Source organism: Eleutherodactylus coqui, chromosome 1 (genome assembly GCF_035609145.1).
Source record: "Eleutherodactylus coqui strain aEleCoq1 chromosome 1, aEleCoq1.hap1, whole genome shotgun sequence".
Taxonomy (NCBI): Eukaryota; Metazoa; Chordata; class Amphibia; order Anura; family Eleutherodactylidae; genus Eleutherodactylus; species Eleutherodactylus coqui.
The window spans coordinates 286,422,366-286,439,040 of NC_089837.1; the positions used below are offsets into that span (position 1 = coordinate 286,422,366).

The 16,675-nt window shown below is 41.8% G+C and overlaps 1 protein-coding gene across 1 annotated transcript; it reads right to left on the reverse strand.

Annotated features, from left to right (window-relative positions):
- Window positions 1-267: 267 nt before the first annotated feature.
- On the reverse strand, window positions 268-16,589 carry SNRNP40 (small nuclear ribonucleoprotein U5 subunit 40). Its single transcript, XM_066572537.1, has 10 exons — window positions 16,399-16,589; window positions 14,117-14,246; window positions 10,552-10,645; window positions 9,485-9,650; window positions 4,437-4,559; window positions 4,139-4,259; window positions 3,232-3,314; window positions 3,087-3,148; window positions 2,890-2,993; window positions 268-708 (listed from the first exon to the last, which is right to left on the reverse strand). The coding sequence occupies exons 1-10, from the start codon at window positions 16,477-16,479 to the stop codon at window positions 659-661; spliced, it is 1,014 nt and encodes a 337-aa protein (XP_066428634.1). The 5' UTR covers window positions 16,480-16,589; the 3' UTR covers window positions 268-658.
- Window positions 16,590-16,675: the final 86 nt, after the last annotated feature.

The following is a 16,675-nucleotide window of genomic DNA, read 5'->3' on the forward strand; positions in this document are numbered from 1 at the left end:
AATGTTACAACAACCACATTAGCCATGGCCCCATCACCTAAGCATCCGAAGGTATGATTTATGAGCACCATGTTATTTTTCTTTCCTTGGACCTTATTAAAAACATTTCCTTCCCCACCAACAATGGAAAGGTAATGCTAATTGGGTTTACACAGGAAACGTGCAAAGAAGTGGTAGAAGTGTAGGTACAAGTCCACAACAGACTTCTGAAGCTCAGATAATGAGATAGAAGCAGCTGACAGCACGACAGAAAAGACAATCACACCATTTTAGAAAACAGTTTATAATACAAAATAAAAAAGTCCCATTGTATCAGTAAACCATGTGCATTTTCTAATGGTACAGACTGCATGTGCATTTCTGAATACAAATGTGTCACAATGTAAACACTGATCTTTGTACATGTACATGATACACACCATGACCACAGTACGGATTTGATCACACATGGCAGATTTGTTGCAGAAATTGCTTCAACCGAAAATTTCTTCCATACATTTGAATGAAGTTTCTTTATGCTACACATAATAAGCGTGTTTTGTACGAAGATCAGTGTTTATGTTGCGATAAATGCATGGGGAACATTGAGAACATTTCTGCAACAAATCTGAAATGCAAGATAAAATAAAAAAGGGTAAAATGCTTGTGCGTGGCTGCTTCATTGTATTTCCCCCATGTAAAGTCTTTTGTCACTGGAAGCAGAGAGAACTGTGGAGACAAAACAGAATTGCAGAGTTATTGAATGATATAGGACGGCATTACCATAACTTACTGCTGAGCTGGCCACATGGGACTAATGACATTAATTAGGTTTTAGTCACTGAAACAAGTTTCTAATACACCTTGTAAAATGTTAAAAACTTATAAAATTATTCTCTCTTTGTCATCCTAATTCCCCTCTGCCATTCCAAACAGGTCTAGCAGCTTTTTTGTGTGTAAAAACTACAAGTGATACATGGAAAAAAGGTTCTCCAGTTCTTGAAGTTCAAAAGTCAGAGGTCATTGAGGTGTACTGTCACCAAATGAAGAGCATGAGGTCACAGGCCAAGTGCATCTATACAGGCCACAGAACTCCAAGAGGACTAATATTCTTTAGAATTTACAGTAAGAGGTACATTATTCCTTCTACACCTCAGCTACTGCAGAACCTCTTACAAAATCGATTTGCTATTTTGGGGTTCTCTCCACATTTGGTGTTTATATGGTTTTTGTACCATTCTGTGTTGATCTAGTTTCTGGAACCTACCATTTATAACCCGATTTTCTCTTACATTCTTACCACACCCAGAACTGATGATCTGCCACATTGTTTTTTCTTAAGTACCAACATATGTAATACAAAGTATCTACTTGCTCATGTCATATGTGTCGGTTATCAGGCATATACCTTTAAAAGGTGTTCTGCATACAATATTTGAATGGAAATCTGGGGTTTTGGAGGTCAATCAACACCTTGAACTCTAGTGTGGCAGGGTATTACCCTGCTGAAAAGGTGCCACTGCCATCTGGTATACTGATGCAATCCAGGGGCGTTTTGGGGATGCTCTCTCTAACACCGTTTGTCCCTTGCTCAGATCCTTACCTCGCTCAATTTACTTCCCAAAGCATCAACTTTAAGAAGTGACTGTGCATTTGCCACATAATATATCCCACCCCTTAACAGATGTAATTGCAATAAGATCAATGTTATTCCCCTCCCCATAGTTTTAGTGCTATGGCAGATTGATTTATACCTTAGTTAAGGTCTTTCTACTGCTTTAGCAATCTTCTGACACTACTCTGGTAGATAATAACCAACAATACTTATTACTATAGTACTTTACATTGGTTGATTTTTGCATTTCTGCTTCAGTTTTGCAATGTCCAGTTAGTTAATGTCGTTATGCATGCATCTATCCAGTTATTATGCATAGTCATACGCCTGAAACACCATTAATCATCCATTTGTTGTTTCTTAGACTTTTGTCAATGACCTTCGTTTAATTTCTGCTTGCTATGTTTATTTCTCATGAAAAAGGGATCCTCGACACTGCTTGTGCAGCCTATGTATGTTTCTAAAGTTATTATAATGCCATCATTATAAACCAGATCATAGACATCAGGGCAACTTAATGTGAGAAGGATTAAAAAAATAAAAAAAAATAACAAAAAAAAGTATGCATGAAGACATAAGAGAAAAATACATAAATAAAATGTACCTTCGTTTTAGAGGAGCAATTGCTAATAGGTTAGGGAATTAGAATACTTCTAGATTATACCCAATATACTCATTAACTAAAATTGCTCCTGCTGCAAACTCACAATAAAGAGATAGATAACTGCAGGGAAAACAAAGTGGCGACCATATGGCAAAGTACCGATAACTGTTTGTAACTTAGTTTATGCAACAATGAAAAGGAAACTACAGTCAACTGTGGAGAAAACTGCAAGCAAGAGCAATTTAAAACAGTTAATGGGGTTTCCAGGACTTTTGGGACAGGTCATCGACAGATGATAGTCAGGGGTCTGCAGATCAGCTTACCTGCCATATCAGTGGATTCCTGGCACCCCTCACAGTACAGACAGTGCAGGAAGCAGATCACATCATCCATATTGCAGTGGCCTGGGTTGGTAGTGTAGGCACAGCGACCATTGAATTCAATAGAAGCTATCCCTGAAATACCAAACCGGGCTGTTACAGCACAAACGGCACGATCTGCATCCTGTACAGTCCGTACTTACAGTGGGAATCAGCTCAATAGGTTGTCAAAAGAAAAACACAAAAAACAATCTCGAAGTCCTGGACAGCCCCTTTAGTGTGACTCTGCAATTCTAGCTTTATCCAAACTAAAAAAAATACACATTTTTCTGTTCATTTAACATGAAGTAAATATATCCTTGTAAACTCACCAACTGACTCTTCAGGATGAAACACTACCTCATTTACCGATCCAGCATGGCCTGGAAGTTTATACAGGATTCTGCGGGATGTGGTGTCCCATACATAGACAAATCTGCTCAGGAAGAAGTAAAAAGGTACAATTGGATTCTTCAATTGTGGATAGGTAAAATAAGCAAAAATGGAGGATGGAAAAGATTACACTTACCGGTCTGCTGACCCTGCTGCTATCTTGCTGCCATCAGATGACCATGAACAGCGCAGTAAATTCTGCAATACAGAAGGGCAGCCTGTTAATGATCGCAACTTTGGTATAACTCTGGGAGAGCGCAGATGTGGTTACACTTACGAACCTTTTCAAAATTGTGCACGTTTCCTTGGAAGATCTTCACACATCTTTCTTTAGGGGCAAAAGGGCGAATATCCCATACACGAACTACAAGCAAAAGATATGGGATGAACATGGATGTGGGATGGTACAGGCACGGCTTTTATTTTGCTATGTTTATCAAATACATATATATATCTGTCTTAGGCCGAGTGTCTATTGGCAGGATGGAATATTGCGAGCAATATTCCGCCGCGGTGGAGCACTAATGTCACCACGATGAACCTATCTTAATGATAGATTCATTGCGGCATGCCATGATTTTTTAGACGTGAACGGAAAATCGCAAGCGAACGCTCCTCTATGTGTATACATATTTTATTCCTTGGTTACTCTTAAGTAACCTTGACTTCATAAAATTTTCCGTGCGAACAACACGTTAACACCTGTATCAAATTAACTCGGGCGAAGCCGGATATATCAGCTAGTTATATTATAAGGGCGCCACCAGAAACACTGGTACTATAAATAATACTAATAACTAATACACTTATAAGTAATATCGTAAGGAACAATATTGTACTATGAAAGCTGCTCAGTCCAGGAGGCACTCTAAGCCGGAGATATACTACTGTTTAGATGCCTTCCACAGAGATTTAAAAGTACATTTTACATCATAAAATCCAGACATATGCTTAATTGTAACCGTGATGCTAAAACACTTGTGACTAGGAGAAGGCACATATCCTACAAGCCCATTTACCTAAACTCGAATGTGGCACATTTAGCAAAGACCAGTATTTTAAACGCCAGTCATAGTGCAGTGCCACTGGAGAGAGAGGTGACAAACTTATTAAGAGGTGCACAAGTCAGTCTGAAAACTATGCTAGATAAATCCCCCCTAGGTTTCCAGATAATAGTCTGTGCAATACCTGTGTTATCCATAGCATTTGAGAGCAAGTAAGAACCTTCTGAACTGAGGCTCAGGCCTGTCACAGAGTCTCCATGTCCTCGCATTGTGTACATCAACTTATTCTGCCTCAAATCCCAAACCTGATAGAGGAGAACAGATAAAAAAGATTACATATAAACTGTTTAATACAGAGCTATGCCCCAATTTGCCTGGTTAATAAATAAGGTAGTATACTGTTTGACTAATTGGGTGCATGGAAAAAGGAGGAGAGCAAGATAAAGTAATCCAAAAGGGGTATAAAACACAACGAAACTTACCTTTATGTCATTATCAATTCCTCCTGAGATGATCTGGTCACTGGTGTCATTGAATGTGACAGACAAAACCTGATACGTATTTTGGAAGGTCTGCACTGCAGCTTTTTTCCTAAAGTCCCAGAGCTAAAGCAAAAAGGAAAGTTTAAAAATGGAATAACATTTTGTTTTTGTTTGTTGAAAACCTTACCAAAAATGTAAAAATAAAATGTTTGGTATAAGATTAATGTATTAAGCAGTCACTCTTCTTTGGCTAATCATGGCTGACATCTCAGGATCCCCCACAACCCTTCTAACTACTTCAACCTCATCAGTATTTTCTGGCCTCCACTATTTAACATAAATTCATCAAGCTAAAATTACCTACAGCAACCAATTAAAGCGGATGTCGGGTAAACGACTGCAAGAGCGCTCGTGCAGAGTGTTTACACAGAAAGACTTGCCACTGGATCACAGGCTTCTTGCTCAGTGCTCCATGTGAAGCACTGAGCGTTTACACGGAGCGAGAAGGCAGTGATCAGCGATAAAGACTCGCGAATGAAAACTATTTTATTTTGCATTTACAGTGCACAATTATCACTCAAATTCGTTTAAATGAAATTTGAGCAATAATCATTTCGTTTAAATGGGCCTTAAGACACATGGTCCGGTCAGGATAGGATTGTGATACAATAATGAGCCACAGCGAGCCCATTTTTCATTGCTTCCTATGGTAAATTTTGATGGGCAGTGCAGACAGAGCTTAACTGAAGACTTAATACACTAGCTTGTTACCAGCGACTGTCAGCATGGAATTTGTATTTCTTTTTATCTGTGTTTTTCTAAAATACTGTAAGGAATGTAACTGCAATATGCCATGTCAGCACAGTTCTGTACACTACGTTTTTGGATCCTGTCATCTTTTGCTAGGATATAAAGGTTTTGTCGGCTTTTTTACAGGTGAACACATACAATTGCCATAAGCAAAACATGTTTTTTCTGAATGAACACCTGCTACCCTAAATGTTTGCCCTTGAGCCTTATTGATAGTCACCCCAAATGTTATTTTTAGAGGGCATTGCAGCCTTTTGAACTGAAAAGGCAACCCCACTCCATGTTAATGTTTTTCATTCAAATTGTAAGGCAAAATCTGTCTATGTTGTACAGCCCAGCTGTCATGTGTTGCACTGTTGGGGTAAAATGAAAGCTGCGCTGTGATTGGTTGCTAGAGCTCAGCTTTCATTTGTCACACAGCTGAGATAAAATAAATGCTGTGCTCTGATTGGTTGCTATGGGTAACACAGATTTTCTTTAAAATCTCAATCCCTGTTAATGTGTTTTTCGTTCAAATTTTACTGCCAGGTATCCCTTCTAGCTTAATAATCGCATATGTGCGCCAATGACGTCTGCCTACTTGTGCAGGCACTCTGGCGGAGCGGAGGTATGCCTGCACATCACCAAATAAATCTGTCTTGTTGCGCTCCCTAGAGAACTTTATAAATTTTTGGGCTAAAACGTAGCTATCTCCCTGCCAAATTTCATCAAAATCGCTTCAGCAGTCTAGCCGTGAAAAGCTAACAGACAAAGTGTTACTTTTGCATTTATATTAGTATGGATTATACTAGACACCAGTAATATCAATCTGGACTGTGTAGTTTATAGACTAAGGCCAGAAATGTCTCTGCCAGGATCAGTCACTAGTCTGTTGCAAGACACTAAAGTTCCAAGTAAGTCCATCCCAACACCAGATTCAAATGTTACCTACTTTATTCATTTCTGGTAGCAGCATATTGAAAAAGTATGCATCAATACTATTCTACATGCTTACACGTTTTGAATAGAAAGTTCTTATTCACAGCTAACTTTTGGAAAACACATGCATCAAAAAGCCTAGTAATTATTATGAAATTATAGTACTAGTTTACAACTCTGCTACATCTTACATACATTATGATCCCCACACACAGCTCTACTACATGCATGCTAACCTTGCACATCACATGTCACCCACAGCTCTGCCACCTCCCGATACACACACACACCCACCTGCTACATGGTACATCCATTAATATTCTCACACACAGCTCTACCACATCCATCTTGATTCACACACACACACACACACACACACACACACATATACACACACACACACACGCACACACAAAACTCTGCTACATCCCGATTTACACACATAGCTCTACTACATCCATTCTGACCCCACACATTACACACACAGCACATGACACAAACACAGCTCTGCTACATCCCAATTTACACACACAGCTCTACTACATCCATCCTGATTCACACACGACACACATAGCTCTCTCCTACATCCTGATTCACACACAGCTCTGCTACTTCCACATCCATCCCGATTTCCACACATCACCAGACTACTGGATAGAGTGAGGAGCCCCTGGACATGCAATTCCTGACTCCACCCACACAGGTGATCACAGGATGGTGACGTAATCACAGGTCCTGGTAGTAGCTGCTGTCGGCTTATACAGCACTTTCTACCAAACTGCACAATGGCTCCTCCCACAACAGTTACGTCACCGCAGGTCCTTCAGCCCACCGGATATCTGAGGTGACAGTAGGTCGGTGTCTTCTGTCAGGACAGCAGAGTTGTGTCTGAGATAATAACGGCTTAGTAGTATTCTCATTTTGGTTTTTTTTTGTGCTCCCCTTTTCAAGAGCCCTAACTGTGTTCTTCTATTGGTCCGCCTCTGTGAGATCTCTCTCTCTATATAGTAGGACCTTCGATGATGTCACCAGGGGCGGAGCATCAGAAGCACTTGCATACTAACTGATAAGTGGTCGTTAGTAGTTTGAGGTGGAGAAAATAAAAAGGAGACAAGAAAAAAAAATTAAGGAGAAAACTAAAATAACCACAAAACCTGCAGCAGAGCAAAAAACAATTGCTCCATCTTTCTCCTTATATTTTCTTGCTAACTTTTTAGTTGCCTTACTTTGACAAATATTGAACTAGTACTGAGGTGTGGACTCTTACAACATGCTTTTTCTGGAAATTAATAAAAGATATTACTTACCGGTAATTCTAGTGCTGGATTGGACTCTTTGAAAATCAGAAGATTAGGCCCAATTTACATAAAGCGATTTTACATACTAATTTAACTACAGCACTTTGCTAATCTAGTTTAAATTACCTTTATCTGTTAAGTGTGATTTCTGAGACACATTCATCAACCTTTACCAATCTCTGATTTTCTATCAACACAGCAAAAGCCATCCATTTGTGTATATTATGACAGTGAGAAGAATATGATGGATTCCAGGGTTTGGATATTAATGTATTTACTGGGGAAGGGGGGGTGGAGAGGCGACTGCTTCTGGACTCTCAAGTAGCCCACTGTGCTCTCGATTCATAAAGTGGGTTGGAAGTTCCAGGAACTCTGAGATTACGGGGTGTACAAAATATGCGCGTATCTGGGATAACCCACTTTTTGGGGTAATTATGTTAGAAGGCTTTAAGTTGCAGCGGTATACAATAGGTCTTTCAGAACTACGATGGGGGAATAATGTGTTCCCTTTAACAGTTACAGGAGAACTTTGAAGTGTTGAATGCTACTTTCTATCAATATTTGCACTTAAGACATACATTGCAATGCCATGCACCAATATCCTTGGAGCCGAAATATCTAGTAAATTAATCTCTATATTTTACCAGATGATTCCTAAAATCTTGAAGGACCCTTTAAAATCAGTTAAAAGACAAATGGGAAGCTGATGTTGGGACCATTTCAGAGGAGCAGTGGTTGAATGTTTTGAACGAGTGTACAGTCTGTTTCTTAGCATGAAACAGTGTTGTTCACAACGGTTTATTGCTCAGAGCCTATAGAAGCCCTTGTTTGGTGGTTAGAATGGAATTCCGTGCAGAAGGCACCTGTCTTCCATGTCAGTAGCCTGATACGGATGTTATTCATACGTTTTGGATATGTGCTTTACCAACATCCTTTGGGCATGCGTATACTAGGTCAGAGATGTCTATCCACCCAGGTTCCCTTATCTGGAGTATGGGGGTATGTGGGGGATATACCAGCAGATTATACCCCAAAATTTCCAAAATATTATATTATGTAGTAAAAAAGCATTGTTCATCATCCAATTGTTTCTGAATCGTTAGGAAAAGTTGCTCTTGGAGGAGGTTTACATACCATTCCTTATTTATGGCAGTGTTCTTAGTTAAAGTTATGAGTGAGCCCACTCCCCTGGATGAAGAGCAAACCCACACATGAATAGTCTTGGGATGCTTTACTGTTGGCATGACGCAGTACTCATTGTAGCGCTGACCTTTTCGTCTTCGGAAAATCATTTTTCCAGATGTCCCATACAGTCTGAAGGGGGCTTCATCAGAGAAAATAACTTTACTCCAGTGCTCTACAGTCCAATCAGAATGTCAGTCTATCCTTAATGTTTTTCTTGGAGAGCAGTGGCTCCTCCTGACATCAGGTCAGTCTTTAAAAGCCTTTGCCACACTACCCATGTAGATGCCCTGACACCTGTCTGCTACCACTCCGGAGGGGTTGCTTTTCATCCAATGGAATGGGCTCACTCACAATTTTTAAGAACTCCGCCATAAATAAAGAATGGTATCCAAACATCCTCCAACCTCTCCCAATGATCACTTGTTCCATCTTGCTATTTGCATATGGATGGTCTTATAGGTTTCCCCACACCCACTAGGTGCTCTCCCCAAGGAGAAACGATACACTTACCGACTCAAGAAGTGACATGCCCCCTTCCTCCCCCTACCCCAATCACAGATTTAAAAGACTGAGAAGAATTTGACTGCTGTATATTCAGCTTCTGAAATCTATGCCCACTACATGGGAGAGATAGTATATAGTCCTCCAGGTAAAAAAAAAAAAAAAAAATGTACAGCCAGGGTTCAACAGTGAAGAGCAGCTACTACTACTCAGTTTTTTCTTTACCTGAGAGAGGGTCCTATAAAGGGGACACACGCATAACATCCATATACTCTAATAGGCCCTTCGAGGTACAACCCCTCCCATTCTAGAAAAAAAACAAAGTATGTTACCCACCTTGACAGTACCATCATCACTACCTGTACAGATTAGTTGGGGACCTCGTCTGGCAGGGTAACAGGAGTTAACGAATGATGTGTGCCCCTTGAGACGCTTCACTCTTTCTCCCGTTTCACAGTCCCAAATTGCAACAGTTTTATCAGTTGAGGCAGAAAACAGCAAGCTGAGAGATTAAAAATAGAGAGCTTCAACATTGATTAGGTTTTAGCCTGCCAAGCAATTCACAAAAGTTTTTTTTCACCACAGCAACTCCTCGGAGGACGAGAAAGGAAAAGGAAGTCATTGGTAATAAAAAGCAAATTAAAGGGGTTTGCTAAAAAATTACCAGTGATGGTCTCCCCATTTAAGATCGATGTTTTATAGGGCTATTCCCATCTTGGACATTTAAAGCAGATGCACAGAATATACCATGTATGTCCAATACCGCACCTATTTCCATCACTGGCTTACCATGTTTTGCCTAAGGTGACTGGGAGTCTGGAAAGAGCCAAACTGGCCATTCAATAACTTATCTGAAACTCCAATACATATGAATGGGGGCTGCGTAAATAGTACAGAATGGCAAACTACACTGTTTCTGTAAGTCCTATTCAGTTCTATGGGAGTTACAAGAGCAGTGTGGAACAGCCAGCTCAGCTGTTTTTGCAATCCCGGCTGCAGAAGCGATCCTGTATTCCTAAACTATGTTTGGCCAAGATGGGAATACTCCTTTAAAGGCACTCAGGTAAAATATAAAGCAGAAAGTTATTTCTGGGAATTTAACTTTAGGCCAGCAATAACAAATACTGTGGGCTTCAGAAGCCATGTCCTGCATGCCTGCCCTTGTTTACATGGCGGCAACTTGCTTCATTCACATGAATGGGAAAGAACCAAGTTCATTCTTAGAGCCATACAAGGTTTTCTCTGGGCTCATTTGACTGATAAGTATCTGCAGCCCTTTAGTTACTTTATTCTTCAATGATTATGAAACAGAGCTGGCAACTAAATTTCCAACTGCATTAGCCAACAATTTCACTCCCATTTCTGAGGTCTTCAAATTGTAAGGGAACAGCTTGTTAACCTACCTGCCATCTGTATTATAATGTAATTCCATCACAGCCCCACTGTGACCCTTTAGAGTTGCATAGTTATCACACTCTCCATAAACGTTCCACAGAACTGAAAAGAAAGAAAAGGAAACTGAACATTCACATATGGTGAACTAGCTGATATACCCGGCTTCGCCCGAGTTAATTTGGTACTGGTGTTTATCTGGTGTTCACACGGAAAATCTTATGAAGTCGTGCTTACTTTAGAGATACCGGAAAAACATATGTTCACCATTTTGCATAATTCTCTGCGTTACCCAGGAAACACCACGTGGAGGTAACCATGCGACGTTTACTTTATATAAAAGGACATCAGGAAGTGAGAGAATTAGATTACGTACATAAAATTTGGACACTAATTCTTTTGCGCATAGAATTGAATAATCAAGTTGAGACCCATTAACTTTTCCTATTTATGACATAATCAATGCTCGTGCCAAATTTCCCGTTTCTATGACACCGGAAAGTGAGAAAATTAGATTCCGTACGTAAAACTTTGGATGCTAATTCTTTTGCGCATAGAATTGAATAATCGAGTTGGGACACATTAACTTTTCCTATTTATGACATAATCAATGCCCATGCCAAATTTCATTTTTCTATTACATTGGGAAGTGAGAGATTTAGATTATGTATGTAAAATTTGGACGCCAATTCTTTTGCGCATAGAATTGAATAATGGAGTTGGGACCCATTAGCTTTTCCTATTTATGACATAATCAATGCTCGAGCCAAATCTCCCGTTTCTATGACACCGGAAAGTGAAAAAATTACATTCCGCACGTAAAATTTGGACGCTAATTTTTTTTCCGCATAGAATTGAATAATCGAGTTGGGACCCATTAGCTTTTCCTATTTATGACATATTCAATGCTCGTGCCAAATTTTAAGTTTCTATGACACCGGAAAGTGACAGATTTAGATTACGTACGTAAAATTTCGACGCCAATTCTTTTGCGCTAGAATTGAATAATCGAGTTGGGACCCAATTACTTTTCCTATTTTGGAGATAATCTATGCGTGTGCCAAATTTCATGTTTCTACGACATCGGGAAGTTGGAGAACTTTTGGCGAGTCAGTGAGGGCTTTCGTCTTTATATATAGAGATAAAAGCTGCAGACAACGCACATTATTCACACACTGAATTCCAATTACCGTATATACTGGAGTATAAGTAGAGTTTTTTAGCACTTTTTTTTTGTGCTGAACACCCCACCCCCCCCCCCTCCCCTCCCCCGGCTTATACTCGAGTCAGGGAAGGGTAAAAACCTCCATACTCACCTCCCAGACTGCGTCTCTGTCCCCGGCAGCAGTGCGGAAAGCTGCTTCAATTTCTGTGTTCCCAGCAGCGGTGCAGCAAGCCGCTTTAGAATTTTCCCCGCTGGCATCTCCCTGCTCGGCTTTCAAATCCCCCGCCGTCAACGCTGTGGTGTAAGTGCTATGATTGGATTGAGCGCAGGCTAATCAAATCCGATGCTGAATCCAATCACAGCGCTTATGGTGGGGGATGACAGAGCCAAGCAGAGAGGACAGCGGGGAGAATTCCAGCAGCTTGCTGCACCGCCGCCGGGAACACAGACGCCGGCTGGGAGGAGAGTATGGAGGTTTTTTCTTTTTACTCAGTATATACTCGGGTCGGCTAATACTCAAGTATATATGGTACTTGCACATCAAAAAAAAAAAAAAAAAGAGCAGTTAATTAGTTGAACAATTCGATTAAAAGGGTTTTTCCATGGAGAATCCTAATTGATGACCTATTCCTCAGAATAGGTCATCAATAGTTGATTGTCTGGGGTGCGTCACTCGGGATCCCGACTGATCAGCTGAGTGGATGCATGCTGTCAGCGCCGCAAATACAGAGGTTGGAGTGGAAGCAGCGGAAGTCTAGAGCCGACCTCTGTGTAGTGGCTGGCGCTTGTAACTGATCAGTCCGGGTCCCAAGCGATGGCCCCTAGACGATCAACTATTGATGACCTATCCTGAGTATAGGTCATTAGTAGTATTCTCCCTGGAAAACCCCTTTAAGTATTAGGTAAGGGCAGACAACCTGCAGCTACTGCCCTGCTAGACTGAAACAGAGCTTATCGCCTACTCGTCTGATCCCCCTGTTGCTCTATGACGACTGCCAGGGCCGGCCTCCGCAGAGCTGCAATGAAATGCTTTGCTCTGCAGTGAAGAAAGGTGCTCACTGGTAAATATAGGCACAGTTATGAGCTATGTGTCTATGACCGGAGCATGTCTTCACTAATGAGTGCTTTCCTCTGCACTGAATTATTACATAGGAGGTAGAATGGCCAGCAATGGTTGGACTTAAAATACTGTTGATTATTAGCACTGGCCCCTCACAGCTGAGTGCCTCTCCATTATTAATGGTGCCAGCAGCGTGCAACCTATTAACCCACGGCACCACACAACATACACTTCCTGCACTGGAAGTCCCATAAATTATGGCATAGTGCTGACATTTTTTGCTGATTCATTTCACACTTAAGAAATCTTTAGTCATAGGCGCCCCCCCCCCCCCCTCTACAACTAAAGACTTGTTACATCTGAAAGACGTCAGACAAAATGTTTACCCTGCACTAATACTAATTGGATACGGATTAATTCATATGATGTTCCATCAATAATTATTATTTTAAGTTGTATACGGAATAATAACGAAGACTCACATGCTACTTCTCAATGTGTTCAATAACTGCCAATTATACAAGTTTTCATGGTGCTCCCAGGGGCCCCTACTTGGCAGCTACCTGGCAGATAGTTGCAATAAAAGGAACCTTCTATCCCTCTCACGATGCAGAGATGTAATTCAGAATCTAGACTAAGGCAGTTTTCACATGGATGAAAAGTCGTGTGGGATTTGTGCATTGTGAGACGCACAAATATGAACCCTATTCTTTCGAATGGGGTAATACACATGAGCGATTTTCTTTCCGCATCACGGCACGGGGGAAAAAAAATTTAAAAATGTAAACCTCGTAGCATGTCTCAGTAGTGGTATCAGTGAGAGAACATGTTTTCTCCTTCTTGGGCATCAGTAGCATTAAATGTGGTTGACAGCTTGGGACATAACTACGTAAAAAGAAATATAAAACATGATATTTTTACCAAAATTCCACTTTTAAAGGGGTTGTCTGGGACTTTACTACTGATGACAACTTCAGAATTGATTACCAATAGCTGATCAGCAGAATCCGCTGCCTGGAAGTCCTGCCTATCACCAGGATGGAGAGTAGGTCATAAGTAGTGAAAGTCCTGGACAACCCCTTTAAGCTAAAGCATAGGGTCCTCTGCAAAACACTGTATTCTTCCCTTGGGGGAAAAAAAAAAAATTATATATCTATATATCCACAGTACGCTATGCGGTGGAGAACACCACAATTTTCTCTCATGGATTCTGCATTTTGAAATCCTACCCATCTGTGAAGTTTCTTTGAAGCATCAAAACCCTAATATTTATGGCAACAAGTAAAATTCATATACAAATATATAATATAAGAAAGAATATTTGTATCAAAGCAATAGCTGAAATACTCACGTATCAGTCTGTCAAATCCTGCAGATGCCAAAGTCAAGCCATTGGGATGAAATTTACAGCAGTAGACTTCTCCTTCGTGTCCAGACAACAGCATAATAGGAGCTTGGAGACTAGAGGATCTGGGTGGGCCCTAGAAGACAGAAGCAAGACATGATGTAGCTCAGCAGTCCTGGTACCGCACCCTGTCTTAGTACTAAATAAGACACTCAACGAACAGCAGTTAACATGTGAGCCTTTAGCACGGTACAATTCTCCTGCGAATAACTGGAGTCATTTTCACAGTAATCAGTAGGTGTAATATATTCAAATTGAACGATACATTGCTAGATTGTGGCTGACTGGATCTGTCAAGCAGACTTAAAATCATCAACTATCTGTTCAAAATTCTTTCATATAAACTGATATAGTAACAATTTGCAGAATAGAAAGCAGCGGCAGAAGGGTGGATTAGAGATGTGGTGAACGACCCAAACTGCCCAATTGTTGTTCAGTGTAAATACATGCCAAGTGAACAAGATATAATCGCTATAACACCGCTGGTTGCACGCACCTTTCAGTTTATCTTGCCTTGTAGAAGGACCCTCTAAGTTCCTTTAAGACAAGTATAGAATCGCTATTGTAATGACTGCCGATCAATAAAACATGTTAATTGGCGCTCATTCACCACTGTTCATACACAGCAGAGGATCACCTGTATGAGGAACATCATTAATGTGATTTTTTTGTCCCCATTTAGCCATCATTGGTTGGCTGCACATCTTCCTGTTTACTAAAGAGCTATGTGTAATCAACGAGCAAGCAAATCTTCAATGGCATCCAAAACAATGCTCCATGAGCCAACCAGCTGGTATTAACATACTGAGAGCTAAATAAATAAACAGCCATAACATGGCTCTTAGCCCAGGAGCACACTGGTCGTACCTGCAAGCTGCGCCCGAGACACTTGGGTACGTCTGGTATTGGACAGCACACATAGACCAGTCCATGTACTGCCCAATATACGAGGTTTACAAATACCGGTAAAATTACCATGTCTGCACCGATTGACCAATACAGCTGTGGGCACGAGGCCTGGGGGTGGTTACACACCTGCTCTCGGGGTTCTGCTTGCTTGCTCCATTCAGGATACAGGAAAGGGGAATCCCCGCAGCCGAACGGTTCCCTCTCTGGATTGACTATAACGCAGTCCATTGGCTTTCTGCCTGGCTTTTGACGGAAGAAAAAGCACCACATACATATTTGGTATTTTCAGCTGCATCTGTGACGGACCCTCCAGATGTAATCACACAGCACTGAAAACCACTGAGGGACCGCGTCCATGCTATTGTACCATTAGGCTGGGCTCACATGAGCGGGTCGGATTCCACGTGCGGATGCCCACAGCTGAAGGCCTGCGAATGATCGCAGAAATTAATAGCATAGGTGTGCATTTTTCTGCACAGATGTACGGCGTATCGTCTGCACGGAAGACCGAATGCAAGCAGGGAACATCAGAAAGTACCCCAACCCCATGGGAACCCCCTTCTATCGCTCAGGCATCATTCCCTTGTGCCATCATGGCGAGAGCTGCTCAGAGCCTTCAGAACTGGGTACTGCTCTCTGGGCTTGGTTGGTTTTATACTACTTATTTTGGAAGTAGTATGAACCACTTTTTGTGGAGGAGGAAGAGCCCAGAAGAATAAGCGGAGGTTGCAGCCAGCAGTCTGGATAGGTGTGCTGCTTCCCAGACTGTCCGGCATTCTCTGCCCACAACGTTCTGCGTTCCTTATTCCATGTGCAACTAGCGATTGAATCCTCATCCACACACCATGTTAATTGCCTATGCACTGCAGATTGAACGTATCCATAGAGATCAGTGGTAAACTAGAGCACAGCGCAATTCCTACCGCGAGTGTGATCAAAGCGGCAAAAGTCCATACGTTTCAATGCCCGTGTATTACTGCGTATCGTTCGCACGGGCGGCGTTCATAGGATCCACCATTCAAATCCTCTCATCTACCGTAAGACTGGCCTTAGACTGAACCATAAACGCCCATCACTGGAGGTGACAGAGCTGCAGCCACAGCAGGCAGGGGGGTCTTCACGTTTAGACAGACGGCCCCTTCACTTGGCATTTAGCAACAAATGAGAAGCCAGCTACGGGACTAGAAACCGGGCAAGGAGCGTCAGTGGGTGTACAGCTGCAGAGGGGGCCCAGGGGACGGCTCCGGTGAGGTTTCCAGGCCCTTCACACAGCTGAGACGTAGCGCTACTCGCCCCCGTTCTCCTCCTACAACACTCACCGTCGCCACCACCTCATTCCGCGGCTTTTTGGCCGGCACTGGGACCAGCTCCAGCCCCTTCCGCTTGTTCTGCTCGATCATGCCTCACTTCACCCTAAACCGATCAAGAAAATGAATGAACTTTCTGCCTCCAACACGCAAATAGACCGCACCGTTCCGGCGCCCGAAAATGACGTAAATCCCCTGCGCCCAATACTTCATGAGGACTGTCCGCTGATAGGCTGCTGTTAATCACGTGGCAAAAGGGAAGCTGAACTCAGAGCCCGCTGACTAGTGG